At 32.9% G+C, this 16,607-nt stretch overlaps 1 protein-coding gene across 1 annotated transcript; it reads left to right on the plus strand.

The window, feature by feature from the left end:
• Nucleotides 1-6,951: 6,951 nt before the first annotated feature.
• On the plus strand, nucleotides 6,952-8,204 carry LOC110111620. The gene has a single exon (XM_020843568.2). It carries the CDS (start codon nucleotides 7,099-7,101, stop codon nucleotides 7,864-7,866), a length of 768 nt encoding a protein of 255 aa, XP_020699227.1. The 5' UTR covers nucleotides 6,952-7,098; the 3' UTR covers nucleotides 7,867-8,204.
• Nucleotides 8,205-16,607: the final 8,403 nt, after the last annotated feature.

Here is a 16,607-nt window from a genome sequence, read left to right on the forward strand (position 1 = left end):
AGTTATATTAATTTTAAATTTTATGTTAATGTATTTATATCAGAATATTTTAATATATTCTTTTTTTACCTTGCAGCCTAAGCTTTGTTTCTTTCACCTTCTAGATTAATCCTTCCACCAACCATGGCAAAATAGAAAGGACCACAGGTCTACAAAGCTCATTGCTCACTTGATCAAATTTGAAGAATTTATAAATAGGATAGTAATCAAAAAATTGTCACATCTATTTTCTTATTGGTAGAAGCCTTTATGCAATAAATGAATGTTCTCGAAGTTTCAGAAACTCGCAATTTCATAAAATTCAGTATTAATATTAGGCTGAATAGATGAAATTAATTAATATTTTAAGATAATTGTGAAATAAACTACGAAATTTTAAATGTACGTAGTTCACATTGGTTTATTGGTTGAGAGCTTTAATTATCAATCAAGTGGTTTTGGGTTCGAATCTTACGTATGTGATGTATATGTGAGTTTATTTTAATTGGTCTGAATGTTTTTTTTTTTTAAATTCAAATGTCACTTACTTTTTTCTTTTTTCAATTTTGAATTCCTTATATACAAATCAATTCATAACCCTCAAACCCTTTATGACTATAAGCTTTTTGTTTATTGTAAAAAGAATATATATGGATTAAGCTTTTACTAATCTATTAGGAGTTTTAAAAATAGTTAATATTTTGTAGAATAAGCTTTAAAAATTAGCATATAATATTTCTATTATATAAATTTATGATGTAAAATTTATCTTAATTGGCTCAAAAGCTGCCAAGTTAAAATATTGTCATACTAAGGTTTTGTTTGTGACGGCTTTTTTATTGCTTTTTATAGTTGCTTTATAGTAAAAAATTAAAAATTTTGTACTAGAAAGCTGCTTTAAGAAGCAGTAAGAAAGCTATCTTAAACGAAATCTAAGTTAATTATGGAGGTAAATCGACCTCTTTGAACTAGCTGGTTTTATATAGAAGGTGGATAAGATGCTATTTTTTTGTCACCTTGTCCATTTTGATTTTATTTATCTTGATTATCATTCCATATGAAGCTGATAATTAAATTTTTGTTTTTGTTTATATAAACTTTTCTTGTTCGAATTCATAAGAAGTATAATGAAAAGGATAGCAATTTTTTATTTCTTTTATAGATTTTGTTATTTTAAATATCTTCATGAATTTATTTTTTTATCAATAAAATAATTGTATTTATTAAGAAAATTGTTATTTTATCTTTTCCGATTTAATTTTTTTATCTTACTATTTTATTATTATTTTCATAAATTTTATAGTAAATATTTTCACCTTTTTTTTATTTTCTTTAAGTTAAAATCAAGTAATTCATATATATTCGGGGAGCTTGCATTAGTAGTGGTGAAGCAAAAAAATTTTAATAGGGGCACAATTTAAAATTTTCAAATTTTTTGTCAAAATTTTTCACTAATACTTTAGACCGTAATTTATTTGCAAATAAAATCAAAATTATAAGAGGAAGAATAAAAGAATAAAGATGATTAAGTATATTTATTATTTAATAATAATAATAATAATAATATAAAAAAAATAAAAAAAAATAATTATATATAATATTTTGAAGCTCTCGAGACCATAAAACCAATAGAGTTGACCGTTTAAAATTTTAATGGTTAGACGATTAACCAAAAATAATTTTATAAAAATTCATAAAATAATTGTTTCAAATTTATGGAAATAGTATTTTTCAACCAATTGGCTACTTAGAGGCTGATAGCTACATCCACCACCCCTAAAACTTTATTAATTAACTACAATAAATAACCATAATAAGATAAAACTTTATTAATTACAATGATTGTATGCTTTTACCAATGAGAAAAAGTTCTTCCAAAATTTCAACACCAATTAGGTATAAAAAAAAAGCCTAAATTATTATGGAGGCTACTAAGGCGTCATTTGGGACGGTTTTCTTACTGCTTTCTAAAACAGTTTTACATTACATAAATTTCTAGTTCAAGAAATTTTTGTATTTGAATGTTGCTTTAAGAATAGTAAAAAGCCGTCCCAAATCAAGCCTAACTTGTTCTCATTTCCACTATGTATTGGATTTCTCGCAACATTGGGATCAAAACCCTAAACAAGAACAGCAACAGGCTGGGCAAACCCTAGGTCCCTGGTTCGAATCCCTTGGCAAGCAGTGAAAGCCACAAGTGTTGGCCCGTGTAAATTGGTGTTGGTTGCATGCTAGGTCAACCGGGATTTTCACTGGCCTATGAACAGTGCTTCATCGTCTTTTATTATTAAACATTTATCTCACTACGTGAGGTGAGGACCACAATCGAAGTCCCGAACAAAAAAGAAACGAATAAAAAAAGGTGTGACCTTAGTGCTATAGAAGTAGAGAAGGTAAATGGGATAATTAGGTATTATTTTTATTACAATAATTGATAATTGAAGTAGTGAAATATAGCACTTAATTAATTTATTATATTGTGGGCCCTTTTATTTTTAAGTGAAAGCATTATATAGGAGGGAGGAAGGGTAACATGCCTATATTCATTTTTAATTGGTCTTGTCACCTTTTACAATACAAATATTGTATACAAATTAAGAGGGAATGGTTGTTGTGAGACATTCCCTTTATTTAATTCCTCATTATCATAAATGTTTAAGCCTATAAAACTATCTTATTGCATGGTGGATAGAGCTTATTGGCTCTAATTTTGTTTCTAATGCAGACTTTTGGCTAATCATACCTTCTCTAATGAACCTAATCATCCTTTAATTTTGTTTTTAACATTCTTTAGAGCCCTATTGGTGGTGTTCTTTCAGCAATGTAAGAGCATCTAATTATTGCTGATTAGAGAGTAATAATGCAATTATTTAGTGATTTGTTTGTTTAAGTAATCAGCTTTCTAATGTAATTAGATGAGTAAAAAATCTGATTGAGTCAGAAAAATCAGGCTAATTAGTTAACATTAAGCATGATTATGATTTTGAGTTAAGTCTAAGGCTTCGTTTGGGACGGCTTTCTTCCTGCTTCTTAAAACAGCTTTTTAGTAAAAAATTACAAAATTTTATACTAGAAAGCCGCTTCAAGATGCAGTAGTAAAAATGCCATCCCAAATGAAGCCTAAATAAATAAAAAATTTATTATGTTTGGGTCTTTGGTTCCCTTTTGAGCTCTTAATTCCTTCTTTACAACCATGATAATTGCATGATAAAATGTTGAATACCCGAAAATTTCGAATTATGATCAACTTATTTGATAAATTGGTCGAATTCAGATTCCAAAAATTGACCGGTTTGAAAATTCAGCTAATGTCAACATTTTGAACTACTTTTTGTCTTTTTGCATTGAGAGTATAATACCTGGAGCTCCTCTCTCTCTCTCTCACATCTCATATTCTTCTATAGAGTCTTTGTTGGTATCACCAACAAAGTCTTAAGTGTTGCTGACATTCAAATATGAATTCAACAATAATAATAAAATTATATGTTAAGTTTTGATATATTCTAAAAAAAAAATTATTTTGATCGAGCACGAATCTCGAGGCAAAATCAAGCCGGAAACTTCAAAAATTAAAAATGGGAGCACCTGAACTCCGATTTCAACGGGCTTATAGTCAAACTGAGCGTCTCAAAAATACGAACCCAACGACACAAATTCAACTCAATCCGAGCCCAAATGAGCCCAAATCAAGCACCTGCAGTGCTGTTGGAAAGTTCAAACCATAATTTGAGTTACCAAACGGTCTCTGATTTTAACGAGCTTATAATCAAATCGAACGGCTCGACAAGACAAATCCAACGAGCCCAAGATCGCCGAATTCTGACATCATTAAGACCTTCAAATGTCTGACGAACGGTGCACGGTCAAGGGATTCAATATCAACCATCCATTCGACCACTCCCTATTTGCTCCTGATCTCACACCTATTTACAATGTATGCCACTCTAGAAAATCTATGAATAGACCCCTCATTAATCTCATGAGAGGGGACCCAAGCAAGAAGAGGAGAAGAAGAAGAGAAGAATAGAAGAGAAGGATAGGAGGGAATAACTCCTCCTCGACCACCGCCGGAGTTCTGCCCGACGCCCGAGTACGCCGGAATTTTTCCGGGCGCCCAAGTGACGCCATAATTCTACTTAACTTCGGAACGACTCTAGAACTCTGCTGAACTTTGTAACTGAATCTCAATTTAGAAGAGATTCATTGTAATCTGATCGTCCTAATTTTGTGGATGAGTCAGCCTCCTGTATTTCAAACAAAACACTAGTGGAACTATTTCAACTGGGCAAAGCCCCGTAGTTTTTCCCTTTCAGGGTTTCCACGTAAAAATCCTGGTGTTTCCATTTCTTTTATGTTTGTGTGCTGGATACTTGTACAACGTTGAGACGGAAATTTACTAACTCTATTGCCGCGTATATTCTAGCCTGCAACAAGTTTAATTTTTATGTCTAACAAAAATGAACTCATAAAAAATCAGAGTATTATTTAAATATTATAATATTACTTAAAAACATAAATATAAATTTATCTTATTTTGTGTGGCAGCCTACCATTATATTTATCTTAAAAATATTAACTCGACCTCGGTTTGACAAGTTTTTAAATTGCACTAATTTTAATGTGAATTTTAAAAAAATAATAAATCTAAATATAATACAAAGTCATCTCAGAATTATTGATTTTCTTTTTTTTTTGAAAAATTTTGGGCTTAGCCCGTATATTAAAAATTATTGATTTTCTTTTTTACATAAATAAAAACTCACAGCACAGTTAAAAGTGTTGCAATAATAGGAAAAGACAGGAGATGATTAAGATCACAGTGATCACAGCGGACAGGTGAACATGCTGCTGGAAACGAATTATGCACTTAGGTTCCTACTATGGTTACCCACTCATTTCTTTATTTTATTTTCATCAAATCATTAATAGTTCTAATGATTTTTATCTCCATCTCCAACAACAAAATTATATAGTATTTTTTAAAATAGTTTTTTAATGCAAAAATTTTAATTTTTCTATTAAAAAACTGTTTAAAGAAACAACAAGAAAAACGTCCTAAATAAAGTCTTAGGGTTCATTTGGGAAGTCTTTTTTATTGATTTTTGAAGCAGTTTTTTAGCATACAAATTTTTATACTAGAAAGCTGCTTCAAGAAGAAGTAAGGAAGTCGTGCCAAGGTTTCGTTTGAGACTGCTTTCTTTCTACTTTTTAAAGCGGCCTTCTAGTACAAAAATTAAATAAGATGTCTCATGACTGACTCAAACTCATAGAATTAAGTTCAAAGTCAAATCGAGAGTAAATTGGGCTTCGCTTGACTCATTTGTACTGAGCCATCAGAACAACACTCAAATATTGAACCAATTCAACAAAATAACATAAAATAATAAAATAAAATTTACCATATTTCAAAGTTCACCTTGATTTATTGGTTGAGAGTTTTGGCTACCAACTAAAAGACCTTAGATTTGAGTATTATATATATAATGCATGTATGAATTTGAATTAATTGACCTAATTGTCTAAACAAAATCGTATTTTATTTCCACATAATTGCCTATTTTTAAATCGTCGGTCGCTCTTGAGTAAAATTTCTACTCTACTTAATATTTGGAAAGTTAAGTTTCTTTCTTTTGCAGATAGGGTTCAGTTCTTAAAATTTACTATTGCCTATTGGATAGGATGAGCCATTATACCTAAAGCATGCCTAAAAAATTCTCTAGACTTTGCTCAAGGTTTCGGTTTAAACTACATTTAATTGCTCGGAACTTTATTGCTATTCCTAAGCAACATGGGGGATTGGGTATTCCTTTCATTGATTCACTTTATTATGCTGCTATTTGCTCCTTTATTTGTTGGTTATATAATCAGAATTCCATCATCAGTTCTTGGCTTAAAATTAAATACCTTTCTCCTTTGAAGCCACCTCCTCTTAATGCTTCCAAGGCCTCGAAACTCATATGCACTACTGACCATAAAATCGAGAATTCTGCAACTTCTCTATGAATTGAGACCCATGGTATAAAGGCAAAGCTTTAGCAGATATCTCTTCCCCTATCATACTAGTTCATCATGATGTTAATTGTTACATTATTGATAACCACTGGACTCTTCCTAAATTTTTCCGTGGACATGTCCGTGCGGGTGTGCTTGCGGTGCCTATTTATGGAACAATTATTACGTCCTACGACCGAACGCAGAGGAACATCCGGTCGGAGGCCAAATCCCGCCAAAAAACGAGTTGTACCGAGCAAATACCTAGCAATACCAAACAATAACGAGGAATACCATTATTTGAAGACCCAATACCGAGTTATACCGAGCTAAACCGAGAAATACCGAGTTATACAAAAGTTGTACCGAGTTTTTCTAGGAAAAACTCGGTACAACTCGGTATTTCTCGGTACAGCTCGGTATAACTCGGTATAGGTCTTCAAAGAGCGGTATTCCTCATTAATATCAAATAATACCTAGATGTATCAAGCAAATACCGAGTTTTTTGGCGGGGAAAAACTCGGTACAACTCGGTATTTCTCGGTACAGCTCGGTATAACTCGGTATAGGTCTTCAAAGAGCGGTATTCCTCATTAATATCAAATAATACCTAGATGTATCAAGCAAATACCGAGTTTCTTGGCGGGATTTTGCTTCCAACCGAACGTTCCTCTATGTCCTTACACCGGACGTAATAAAAGTTCCTATTTTTGAGCAATCGGCTTTGTCCTAGGAATGCTTAAGCAACCCTTTGTTTAAAAATTTTACTTCTCTTTTTTTTTTTCTCTAATTTAGAGGAGGTTCAATGGTATAATTACATTTGCCTTAATTTACAGGCTTGGCTCCAAATTTTATTTAAAAAAAAAAAAGAAATCGTCGGCCCGCCGCCTAGCCTACCTCAATGCGGTCCCCTCCGCCGTAGCCTGCAACAAAACCAAATTTCTTCTTTAATCCCTATTTATTCCCCAACTTTACTCCTTCCCTTCTATATAATAACCGCACTATTCGAACCACCCAAGTTTCAACTTCTCAGTCTCTCTCTCTCTCTAAGCTTCTCGCTCATCGGCAATGGTGTCTCTCCCTTCTGAGTTCTGATCTCTCCTTTCCATTCTCTCACTTCTCGCTCATATGGCTATCTCCGACCGAAGCCTTGTAACAAGAGAGCTCAGGACGACAATAATTGCCGCAGCGAGAACAGCCTTCCTCCTCGTCGGAATAGCCTCCACCGCAATCATTCTCGCTTCAACCGCCGTGCCCTATTCCGCCGATCTCTTATCTTCCTCCCTACCTCGAATCAGAACCCTCGCCTTTGCCTGGCTCTCCCCCTCGTACCTCTTCATCACTGTTCATTTCATAATCATCGTCATCTGGAAGCTTCACCCACACAACTATCACCCTCAAGAGCAAAATGAAGAAGAAATCCAATATATATCGAAGGAACTGGATATCCCCGACGCCGTCCATCCGACGGCTGCATCCATTTTGGATTCCCCTGATTCACTGCCGGATCCACCGGATCCAGACCCGGATCCGCCGGGTTCCGTCCCAGATCCACCCAATTCCGGCGAAACGGACCTCGATGAGTCGCACGACAGCATGGATGCGACCTGGAAGGCTATCGTCACAAAGAGCGCCGCGGAAGTTGAAGCTGCGGCGCGGCCTCGGATGAGGAAGAGCGATACCTGGGAGAGGTGCGGCCGCGATCGCGAGGGATCGCCGGCGGCGACTCTGGAGCCGAAGTTTCGGAAGTCGGAGACATTTCGGCGGATTTCAGTGGGAAGGGAGGAACTGTTCGGGCGAGCGGAGGCGTTCATCAGGACGCATTACGAGCAGCGGCGGATTCAGCGACAGGAATCCGAGCAGCGATACATCGAGATGGTGAACGCCGCCTGCTGAAAAAAGGCAATTGGAACAAAGATGAAAGGATCGCCTTAATCTGATCGATCAAATCCGTGCAAGTTTTGTGAGATAGTGTAAATAGTTGAGGTGTTTGATGTTTGATTAGTTAAGGAGTGATGATTTGTGTGAGATTGATGGAGATCTGCGGGTTGTCGTCTTCTTGGTCTGTGCTGGTCACAGGTATGCCTCCCAGTTCTGAGGGAAGATCTTCTGTGATTTATGGGCCATTCTGTTAACTGGAAGTGACGCATGATTTGTTCTTGGAACAGATCGGGGTTTGTTTGAAACCCATAAAATAAAATAAAATAAAATAATTCAGTTCATATTATCTTAAACATATAACTATCATAAAAAATAAATAATATATTGCTCATGTTAATCTTTTTATTTATTTCATCGCATATAGGGGTGTCAAAATCAGTCACGAACCGAAAATCCGACTCGAATCCAACCTGAAAATTTTGGGTTATGGTCAACCCGGACCCGAAACGGGTTTGATTTTGGGTTCAACAATTTGACATGTTTCAAAAATCGGGTTGGATTTGGGTTGACCCTTTGATATGAAATTGATCCATTTTTTTACCCGAAAACCAGTTTGATCCGGAAACCCGAGATTGACTCATTTTTTATCCAAAAAGCATAGATTGACATGTTTTTGACACGAAAACTAGCAATTTTTTCATGTCCCGGGTCATTTGGATCATGTCGGGTTGACCCGGACCCGAAGCGAGTCGGGTTCGAATCCAAAAAATCGACTCGTTTGTAAAAATGGTTCGGGTTCGGGTTGACCCAAATAGTGCTGCGACCCGAAACCGACTAGTGACCCGAAATTGACACCCCTAATTGCATATTTCATTAAAAAAAAAAGAAATATGTCACATAAACATCCCAAGCCATATTTTTCATTAGAAGTGCAACTAGGTCGAGCTGACTCATAAGTTGGCTCAGATTCAACATGATAAATCCTTTTTTTTCTATTAATTTTAGCCCTTATGCTGTATTCTTGCAAACATAAAAAATTATAATTTGTACATATGAATTGATTTGTTTTTTGTTTATTTGTAGTTAGGGCTCACAATTAGTTGAATAAGACAGTATTGATTTGAGCTTATCTTTTTAGACCTCACTTATTATTGTCTTCACAATATATTTATTTATTTAATTTAAAGAAAAAAAAAAGTTTTACTTTTTATAAAGTGATTTTTTGAAAAATAGTGTGTATTTAATTACATAGTATTGTTGATTATTAAGCAAAATAAAAATGCAATTATGGAACCTTAATTGCATTTAATGCTTGGTTAGTTGTAGTTGTACTAATAAGTAGTGGTGCCTTACACTGCCACTTCTCTCAAAGTGGCGAAAGCTACGTGCAATAACCGACAACGGGCACTACCAAAATCCGTGGAGTACTTTATTATTTATTTATTTATTATTTTTCATTTTAGTTTATATATATAATTGATATAATTTTTTTTTAAATTCAAAAAAGTATTGTGTTGTATTTAGGTTTTTTAATTATGTTGCATTCTCTCTCTATAGATATATATATAATAACAATAAATAAGTTAGACTGGCCCGTATGAATTAGGTGGGTACAATTTGAGTCAAGTTTAGATCAAATATTTTGATCTATATAGCAAACTAGTGTGATTCAGGTCAATCAAATTCGAGTTAGAGCTTAATCATCACCAAAAATCGCCTTGCTCTTCCATGAATCTTAATGCATATCTAAATTAGAAACTTTCAAAATTAAAATTGGGATCATCCAAACTCATATTTCAACAAACTTATAGTCAAATTGAATTCTCAATGAAATGAACCCAACAACACCAAATCGATCCAATCCGAGCCCAAATGGGCCCAAATTATGGGACCAAATCATTTTCAAAAATTTCAAAGAATTAATTGGATGATCAAATGATCTTCAAATATGACATGTTTATAATCAAATCGAGTGGCTCAATGAGATGAATCTAACGAGCCTAAGATCACTTAATTATGGCATCATTAAAGCATTTAAATACTTGATAAACACTTCACAATTTAAAGAATTAATACAAACCATCTGATTGAGTACTTCGAATTTACTCAAGATCTTTTCCATATTTACGGGGCATACCACTTCAAAAAATTTATTAAAAAACCCTACTCTCTACACGAGAAGACTTTCTTAGGGAGGCTTGGACCCTCAACATGAGATTTAAGAGAGCTCTGAAGCTTGAAATCTCAAATCTTCACTCAGGCACCACCGCCGACGAACTCTCGCCTCCCAATCATCATTGCTGAGCCTCTGCCCGACCATCGTCGTCGAACCTCTATCCAACCACCACTGATAGGTCTCCGTTCGACCTCCATTGCCCACCGACTACGATCATTACTATCTTAGTCACCTGTGGAGTATGATCCTTCTGACCACCGTCACCCGACTACAATCATTTGACCTCGGTCACACAATCACAATTTTTGTGATACATCTGAATCTAAATTGAAATAATTATTCATTTAATCTTTTAATAAGCAGCAACCAGAACTATCAAAATTCATCTATTAGTAATAAACAATACAACATGTTATATACTTTAAAACATCAATGTACACATCTGTGTGGATTCTCAAAAGTCATATACACTACTAAGAAGCAATATCTTTTATAATCTTTCAGACCTCAATCATCGACCGACTGTGGTCCTTATAACCTTCATCACCTATCCTCTTGACCACCGTTGTCAGATTACAGTACTTCGACCTTAATTGCTCGACCATGGTCCTTCATGTTACTCCCTATAATCAAATTTGAAAGAATTTCATATGTTTTTTTATTTTAACTATTTAACTATAGCTTATCAATTTCTTATGAACAACAAAAAGTATTATGCATGTTGTACAAAACCTCATATCATAAAATCTTTATCTTTTTATGAAAATATGTAAAATCTTGTAATAAGCATATATCGTAGTAAATAATCAAAATCTTATAATTGAAATCAATATAAGATAAATGAGAATAGCATGTTGTAAACAATATAAAGAAATATATGCTTAATGTATCTATATTAGTTATGTGTATCAATAATTAAATATTAATAATAGCATCAATTACAGTATCAGTATCAATATTATGAGTTTACAGGTATCACATGCAATCAATTATAATACTGAATTAGTGTTCAATTAGGTATTCATGTGAGGGTATCATGCTCCTGCACTTATGACTCCCAAGTCCCAATCAGTTGCCCCTTATGACTCTGCTTGAATCGCATGATTCATTCATCCTAACTCCTTATAACTCTCAATCAATTTTTAGCTCCTTATGACTCCCATCAGTGAATCACATGAATCAGTAAAGTATCACGTGAGATTATCATATCATATATCTGATATTAATTAATAAATCAGTTCACCATTACCATTAGTACATTCCAATAAATATCACTCATATCAATATATTCCATTTTAGTATACTTTTTTCTCTATTCACATAAAAATACATACACACATATTTAACTAGTGAAAATGTACTGAAATCATATAAAATCTTCAAGAGTGATCAAATATATAACATATCAAAATTTTAAATAATGAAAGCTTATGAGATCAGGTGATATTGCATTTTTGACAGATTTAACAGAGATGAAATTCGTAAAAAATTAAAGCTATTGAAAATAGAAGTAAGAGATTAATTACTTATAATGAATAGAACACAATTTGTAATAGGAACGATGAAAAAATATGATCCAAAAGCATTTCTCTCTTCTTTCCCTTCTTATCCTCCTTCAATTTCATATATATAATGTTTGTGGCCTAGCACCACTGCACTCACCAGATCAGTGTCAAAGCGCTCTACTTTAAAATTTTTATATATTTTAAATAATTTTATTTCATATTCCTCAGATATTACACGTATAGATCTCCGTCACCTACCGACTATAATCCTTTCAACTCTATCACCAGGACTTACAATTTCTTTCAACCTCTGTCACACGATATGCATCCTTCCGACCTCGCTACCCATCGACTACACTTCCCAACCTTCAAGACCAACTATGCGTCTACCTCCAACTTTGTCCCTCACAAGTTTTGTACAATGTCAATATTATGCACTGTATATCATATTAAAAATTAAATCATATGAGTTACAATATATATTAAATGCCTTTGTATCAGTTTTTCTCATTTCTATAAAATACTTGTATCAGTCATATGCCTATATCTTATGTAACTATATATATATTATTATATATTATTATATATATATATTATATATATTATATATAATATATATATAATAATTATATACTATACTATATATATTATATAATATATAATGTGTGTTGTTGTGTGTGGTGTGTGTGTGCTGTGTGTTGTGTGTGTGGACAACCCTATAGGAATTACTCTTAATCATATTTGTCATATTTTAAGGATAAATGATATCATAAGTCATTTAGATTAGCTAGCTTTCATATAATAAGTCGTCACTTCCTACCCGTTCGCATATCATATCATTTAAGATTATGATGACTTATGGAAGTGGCGACTTCTGATATGCCAAATGAAATACTCCCTATAATTTTTTCCTTTTTTTAGGGTTTTTACGAGAAAAAAAAAAAATTGGTGTCTCTTATTATTGTTACACTCATCTCTCTTATATGCATGTGCGTTGGATCTTCGAACAACACTAAGAAGTTAAACTCACTTTTTTCTCTACTGCTGTGAATATTTCAACACACAAAAGACCCAAAGTAAAATTGACATATACATCATACAAACATCATTTCTACGAGAGTAGTTTTTGCTCCTTTCTAAATCTTTAAACAATCAAACTCTTTTTGCTTGATTAATTTATTATTAAGCTCCTTTTAAAATTTTGCCAATTTTCATTGCATATATTTTCTTCATTTTTTTAGGCTATTTGGCTGGAATATAAAGTGTTGTAAAGTATTTCAAATATAGGAGTTTTGAAAATCTAAGTGTTTGGTTGTACCACCACCTGACATCGCTGCCACCGGCCACCGGCCACCATCACCACCACCAACCAGTAGCCACCATTGTCGGTCGCCGCCAACCACCACCACCATCTTTGAACTTTATACTACATTCATTATTTCTAACCAAACAAAAAATAGAATTTATCTTTATTTAATTTACATTCATCCAAACAACTTCAAAGTATTCATTTTACATATATTCATTTTACACTACATTACTTTTACTCAATATTTTTTTTTAGCCAACCAAACAACTACTTTATAGATATAGTTTCATTTCTGAATTTCACCGCTCAATATGGTTTTCACAAGTGTGGTGTTATTGCCGGTGGATTTGCCCTCTTGTCCGAGAGCTTTTATTATGTACGGAGACCGGATGGGAGAACCGTCCGGTTAAGCATTTGATACCCAGCAGTACCCAACGGTACCGAGTGTGGGTACCGAGTTGGGTACCCACCAATGAGGTGACGTGGTAAATTTTATTGGTCTCCGGACATCCTCCACTCTCCGAATAGAATAATTCTTCCTTGTCTGAAGGCTGCTTTATATACATTTTATAAGAATCACCCAATCTTTTTTTCATAAAAAAAGTATTTCAAAGATAAATAATTTTTTTTTTGAAAAAAAATTATGATTTATATAATATATCATATATTAAAATAAAGATATTAAAATAAGGACTTTATCTATATAAAAATATATATATAACCTCCTCATCTTATTTTTTTCTATTATAATAAAAAATTTTAAGTGTGTATATATAAATTTCATTGGGACGATTTTTACTGTTTTAAAATAATTTAATAAAATTAAATTTTTTATAAAATAAATTTAAATAAAAAATACAATTTTTTTTACTATAAATAATTACTTTAAAAAACCATAAAAATTAAAAAAGCCATCGCCACTATCATTTTTGCATCAACAACTGTGGTTAATTTGACAGACATAAAACTTTCCCTTTTGAAATCAACGCCCGCCACTTAGCCTACCTTAGTTACCTCACTCAAGAGGTCCCCTCTCTCCTTTAGCGGACATTATAAATTATTATTTTCCTTAAATAAAAATGTAGAAATTGTCAAAATCAAATGTATATTTTGTTTATTTCTTCCACTCTTCAAATTTATTATTCGCATAATATTATTGCAATTGTGACATGATATTTAAAATTTTAAATAATGTATTTGATAAATTTTAAAGGATAAAAATTGTATACTAATTTTGAAGTTATAATATTAAGTTTGAAGATATTTATGTCAGTTTAGCATTAAGCATGTAAGTGAGCCGAGCTCGCTCGAACTCAACTCATTAATAAGATTGGGAGTCGGGAGTCATTCTCATCGAGCCAAGAGCTTGAGCTCGAGCTCAAATAATAGCTCTCGCATATTACATGACCTTAATTTCAAGCTCAATCTTGCTCATGTAGTTGGCCCACGAGCCGACTTATTTAATTTCGTCATAAGTTTTAGGGTTCTCAGCTTCACGCACTCGTCTTCTTCTATATAATGAGTTTTCGGTAACACTTTGGCTCAAGCTCATGAATTGACCTTGAGCTCATTATTTTTATGAGAATCGAGCTCTAGCTCTTCACATGAACTTAAATAAAGCCTAAGAAAAATTGTATATACCATTAGAGATCTCATGTAGTTGGCCCACGATCAAATAAAGCCTAAGATTTATGATATTTATTGCAACCAATAGAGATCTCTAATGGTATATACAATTTTTTATTTATTTTTAAGCATATTTAATACCCATATAGCTATATTTATAATAAACATACATTATATTCACATGAATGATTAAGCAAACTTCTTACAAGCTTTATTTGAGTTTTAATCGAACTTGTTCATGACCCTTAATCAAAGTAATTATGTATTCACTTTTGTAAATTTTAATAATAAACATAATTTATACTATATTTAAATAATTTTAAGACCGTGAACCTCTCATTCTTTCGGTTCTTTATTTGCTTTGATTTTCATAACTTTGTAAAAATAAGATGACTGATACACAATTCTTTTTTATTTTTTTGATTGGTGGCTTCGACCTTGACTACGAAGATCATAAGTTATAGATTTACATATTATTGATTGAATTAGCATAATTATTTAATTTTAAAAAATAGATTATAAATAGAGAATATTGTAAATAGGTGCATGATATTTAATTTAAATTAGCAGTATGATCACGTGTTTTAAAAAATTTAAGAAGATGCTTCTAAAGAATGCATCAAATTATTTGGTGAATTAAAAGAAAAAAATTAAAAAAATCTTTTGGTGCATTAAGAATGCGTCAAATCATTTTGTGCATTCTTTAGAACTAGCCAAATGATTTGGTGCATTCTTTAGAACCAGTAAAATCATTTTGCTCATTCACCCATTAGCTGAATTAAATTTTAAAAATTACTATAATAATACGTCAAATGTGATCACACTGTCATATTGTTTGTGGAATGCACAAACTGTTTGGTTTATTCTAAATACGCTGTTCTGTTTGACTAATTTGCTTCTTTTTAAATTTTTTAAATACTCTATTTTTATTTCTAATTTAATTAAACACCATGTTCGATTTATTTTTATTTTTTTTTTCCTCCCACTATTGTACGTTAGAATATTTGGTCAAGTTAGCTCAAAGTCTTTAAAAATAAAGTGATTGATGCATCAGTAGTTGTATGATTTGTGTGATTGATAAAGACCTGTGATGGCTGACTTCTTGGTCTTCGCTAGTTATTCACCGAATAAAAATTCCCTCGATCTGGGCCAAGTGTATTTGGGTGATGTGGCGCATCTGGATTGGGTGTCCGAACATCCGGTGACTGAACGTAATAATTCGTCAGAGGGGAAAATTATTACGTCCGGGGGATGGATTAGTCCGGACACCCAATCCAGACCCGTCATATCACCCAAATACACTGACCAGTGTATTTGTGTGACGTAGCGCGTGTCCGAACGTCCAATGACCGGATGTAATAATTCGCCCGCTAGAGGGAGTAGAACTCCGCAGGACTTTTATGTGTTTTCTTCTCCATTCTTCTACTGATTGGAAGTGACGCCTGCAATTGGTGTTTCAAATTTTTATTCTTTTTTTAGGAGCACACAAATAAAAAAATTCAATGAAGTAAAAAAAATATTTAATAAGTTTCAAGAAAATCATTAAATTTGATGGATTTCTAAATATACCATAAATTATCTACTAGAATCCCCGCAAATTCTATTATCTGTCATTGTCGCCACCATCATCATTGACGTCCTCCTGCTACTGTCTGTAGCAATTGCTCACTGTTGGTAGCCATCGCCCAGTGACGGTCGCCATAGCCTACCCGCTATTGTTGTTCACCATCGTTGAACTTTAGAGTGTATTCTGTTAATTCATAAAATAAGAGAAAGTAATCACCTGTATTTATTTTGCACTCATTCAATTGTTTTATTAGTCTATGCGGAGTCCGGAAGGCGTCCGGAGACCAATAAAAATGAGCAACATCGTCCAATTAATGGGTACCCAGTTCGGTACCCACACTCGGCACCCCTCGGTACAGCTCGGTACCCAGCGCTTAATTGGACGGTTCTCCCGTCAGGTGTCCGCACAAAATAAGAGCTCCATTCAATTGATTTATTATAAAATATTTTGAATAAACTTTATTTTATTTCACTTTACATTATTTTTTCAACTAACCAAACAAGTTTAATGTTGAATAAAATAAGAATATTTTTTTTAGTAAATAAATAAATTTAGATTAAAATTTACAAAAAA

The sequence above is a fragment of the Dendrobium catenatum genome, unplaced genomic scaffold (assembly GCF_001605985.2).
Source record: "Dendrobium catenatum unplaced genomic scaffold, ASM160598v2 fragScaff_scaffold_1417, whole genome shotgun sequence".
NCBI lineage: Eukaryota > Viridiplantae > Streptophyta > Magnoliopsida > Asparagales > Orchidaceae > Dendrobium > Dendrobium catenatum.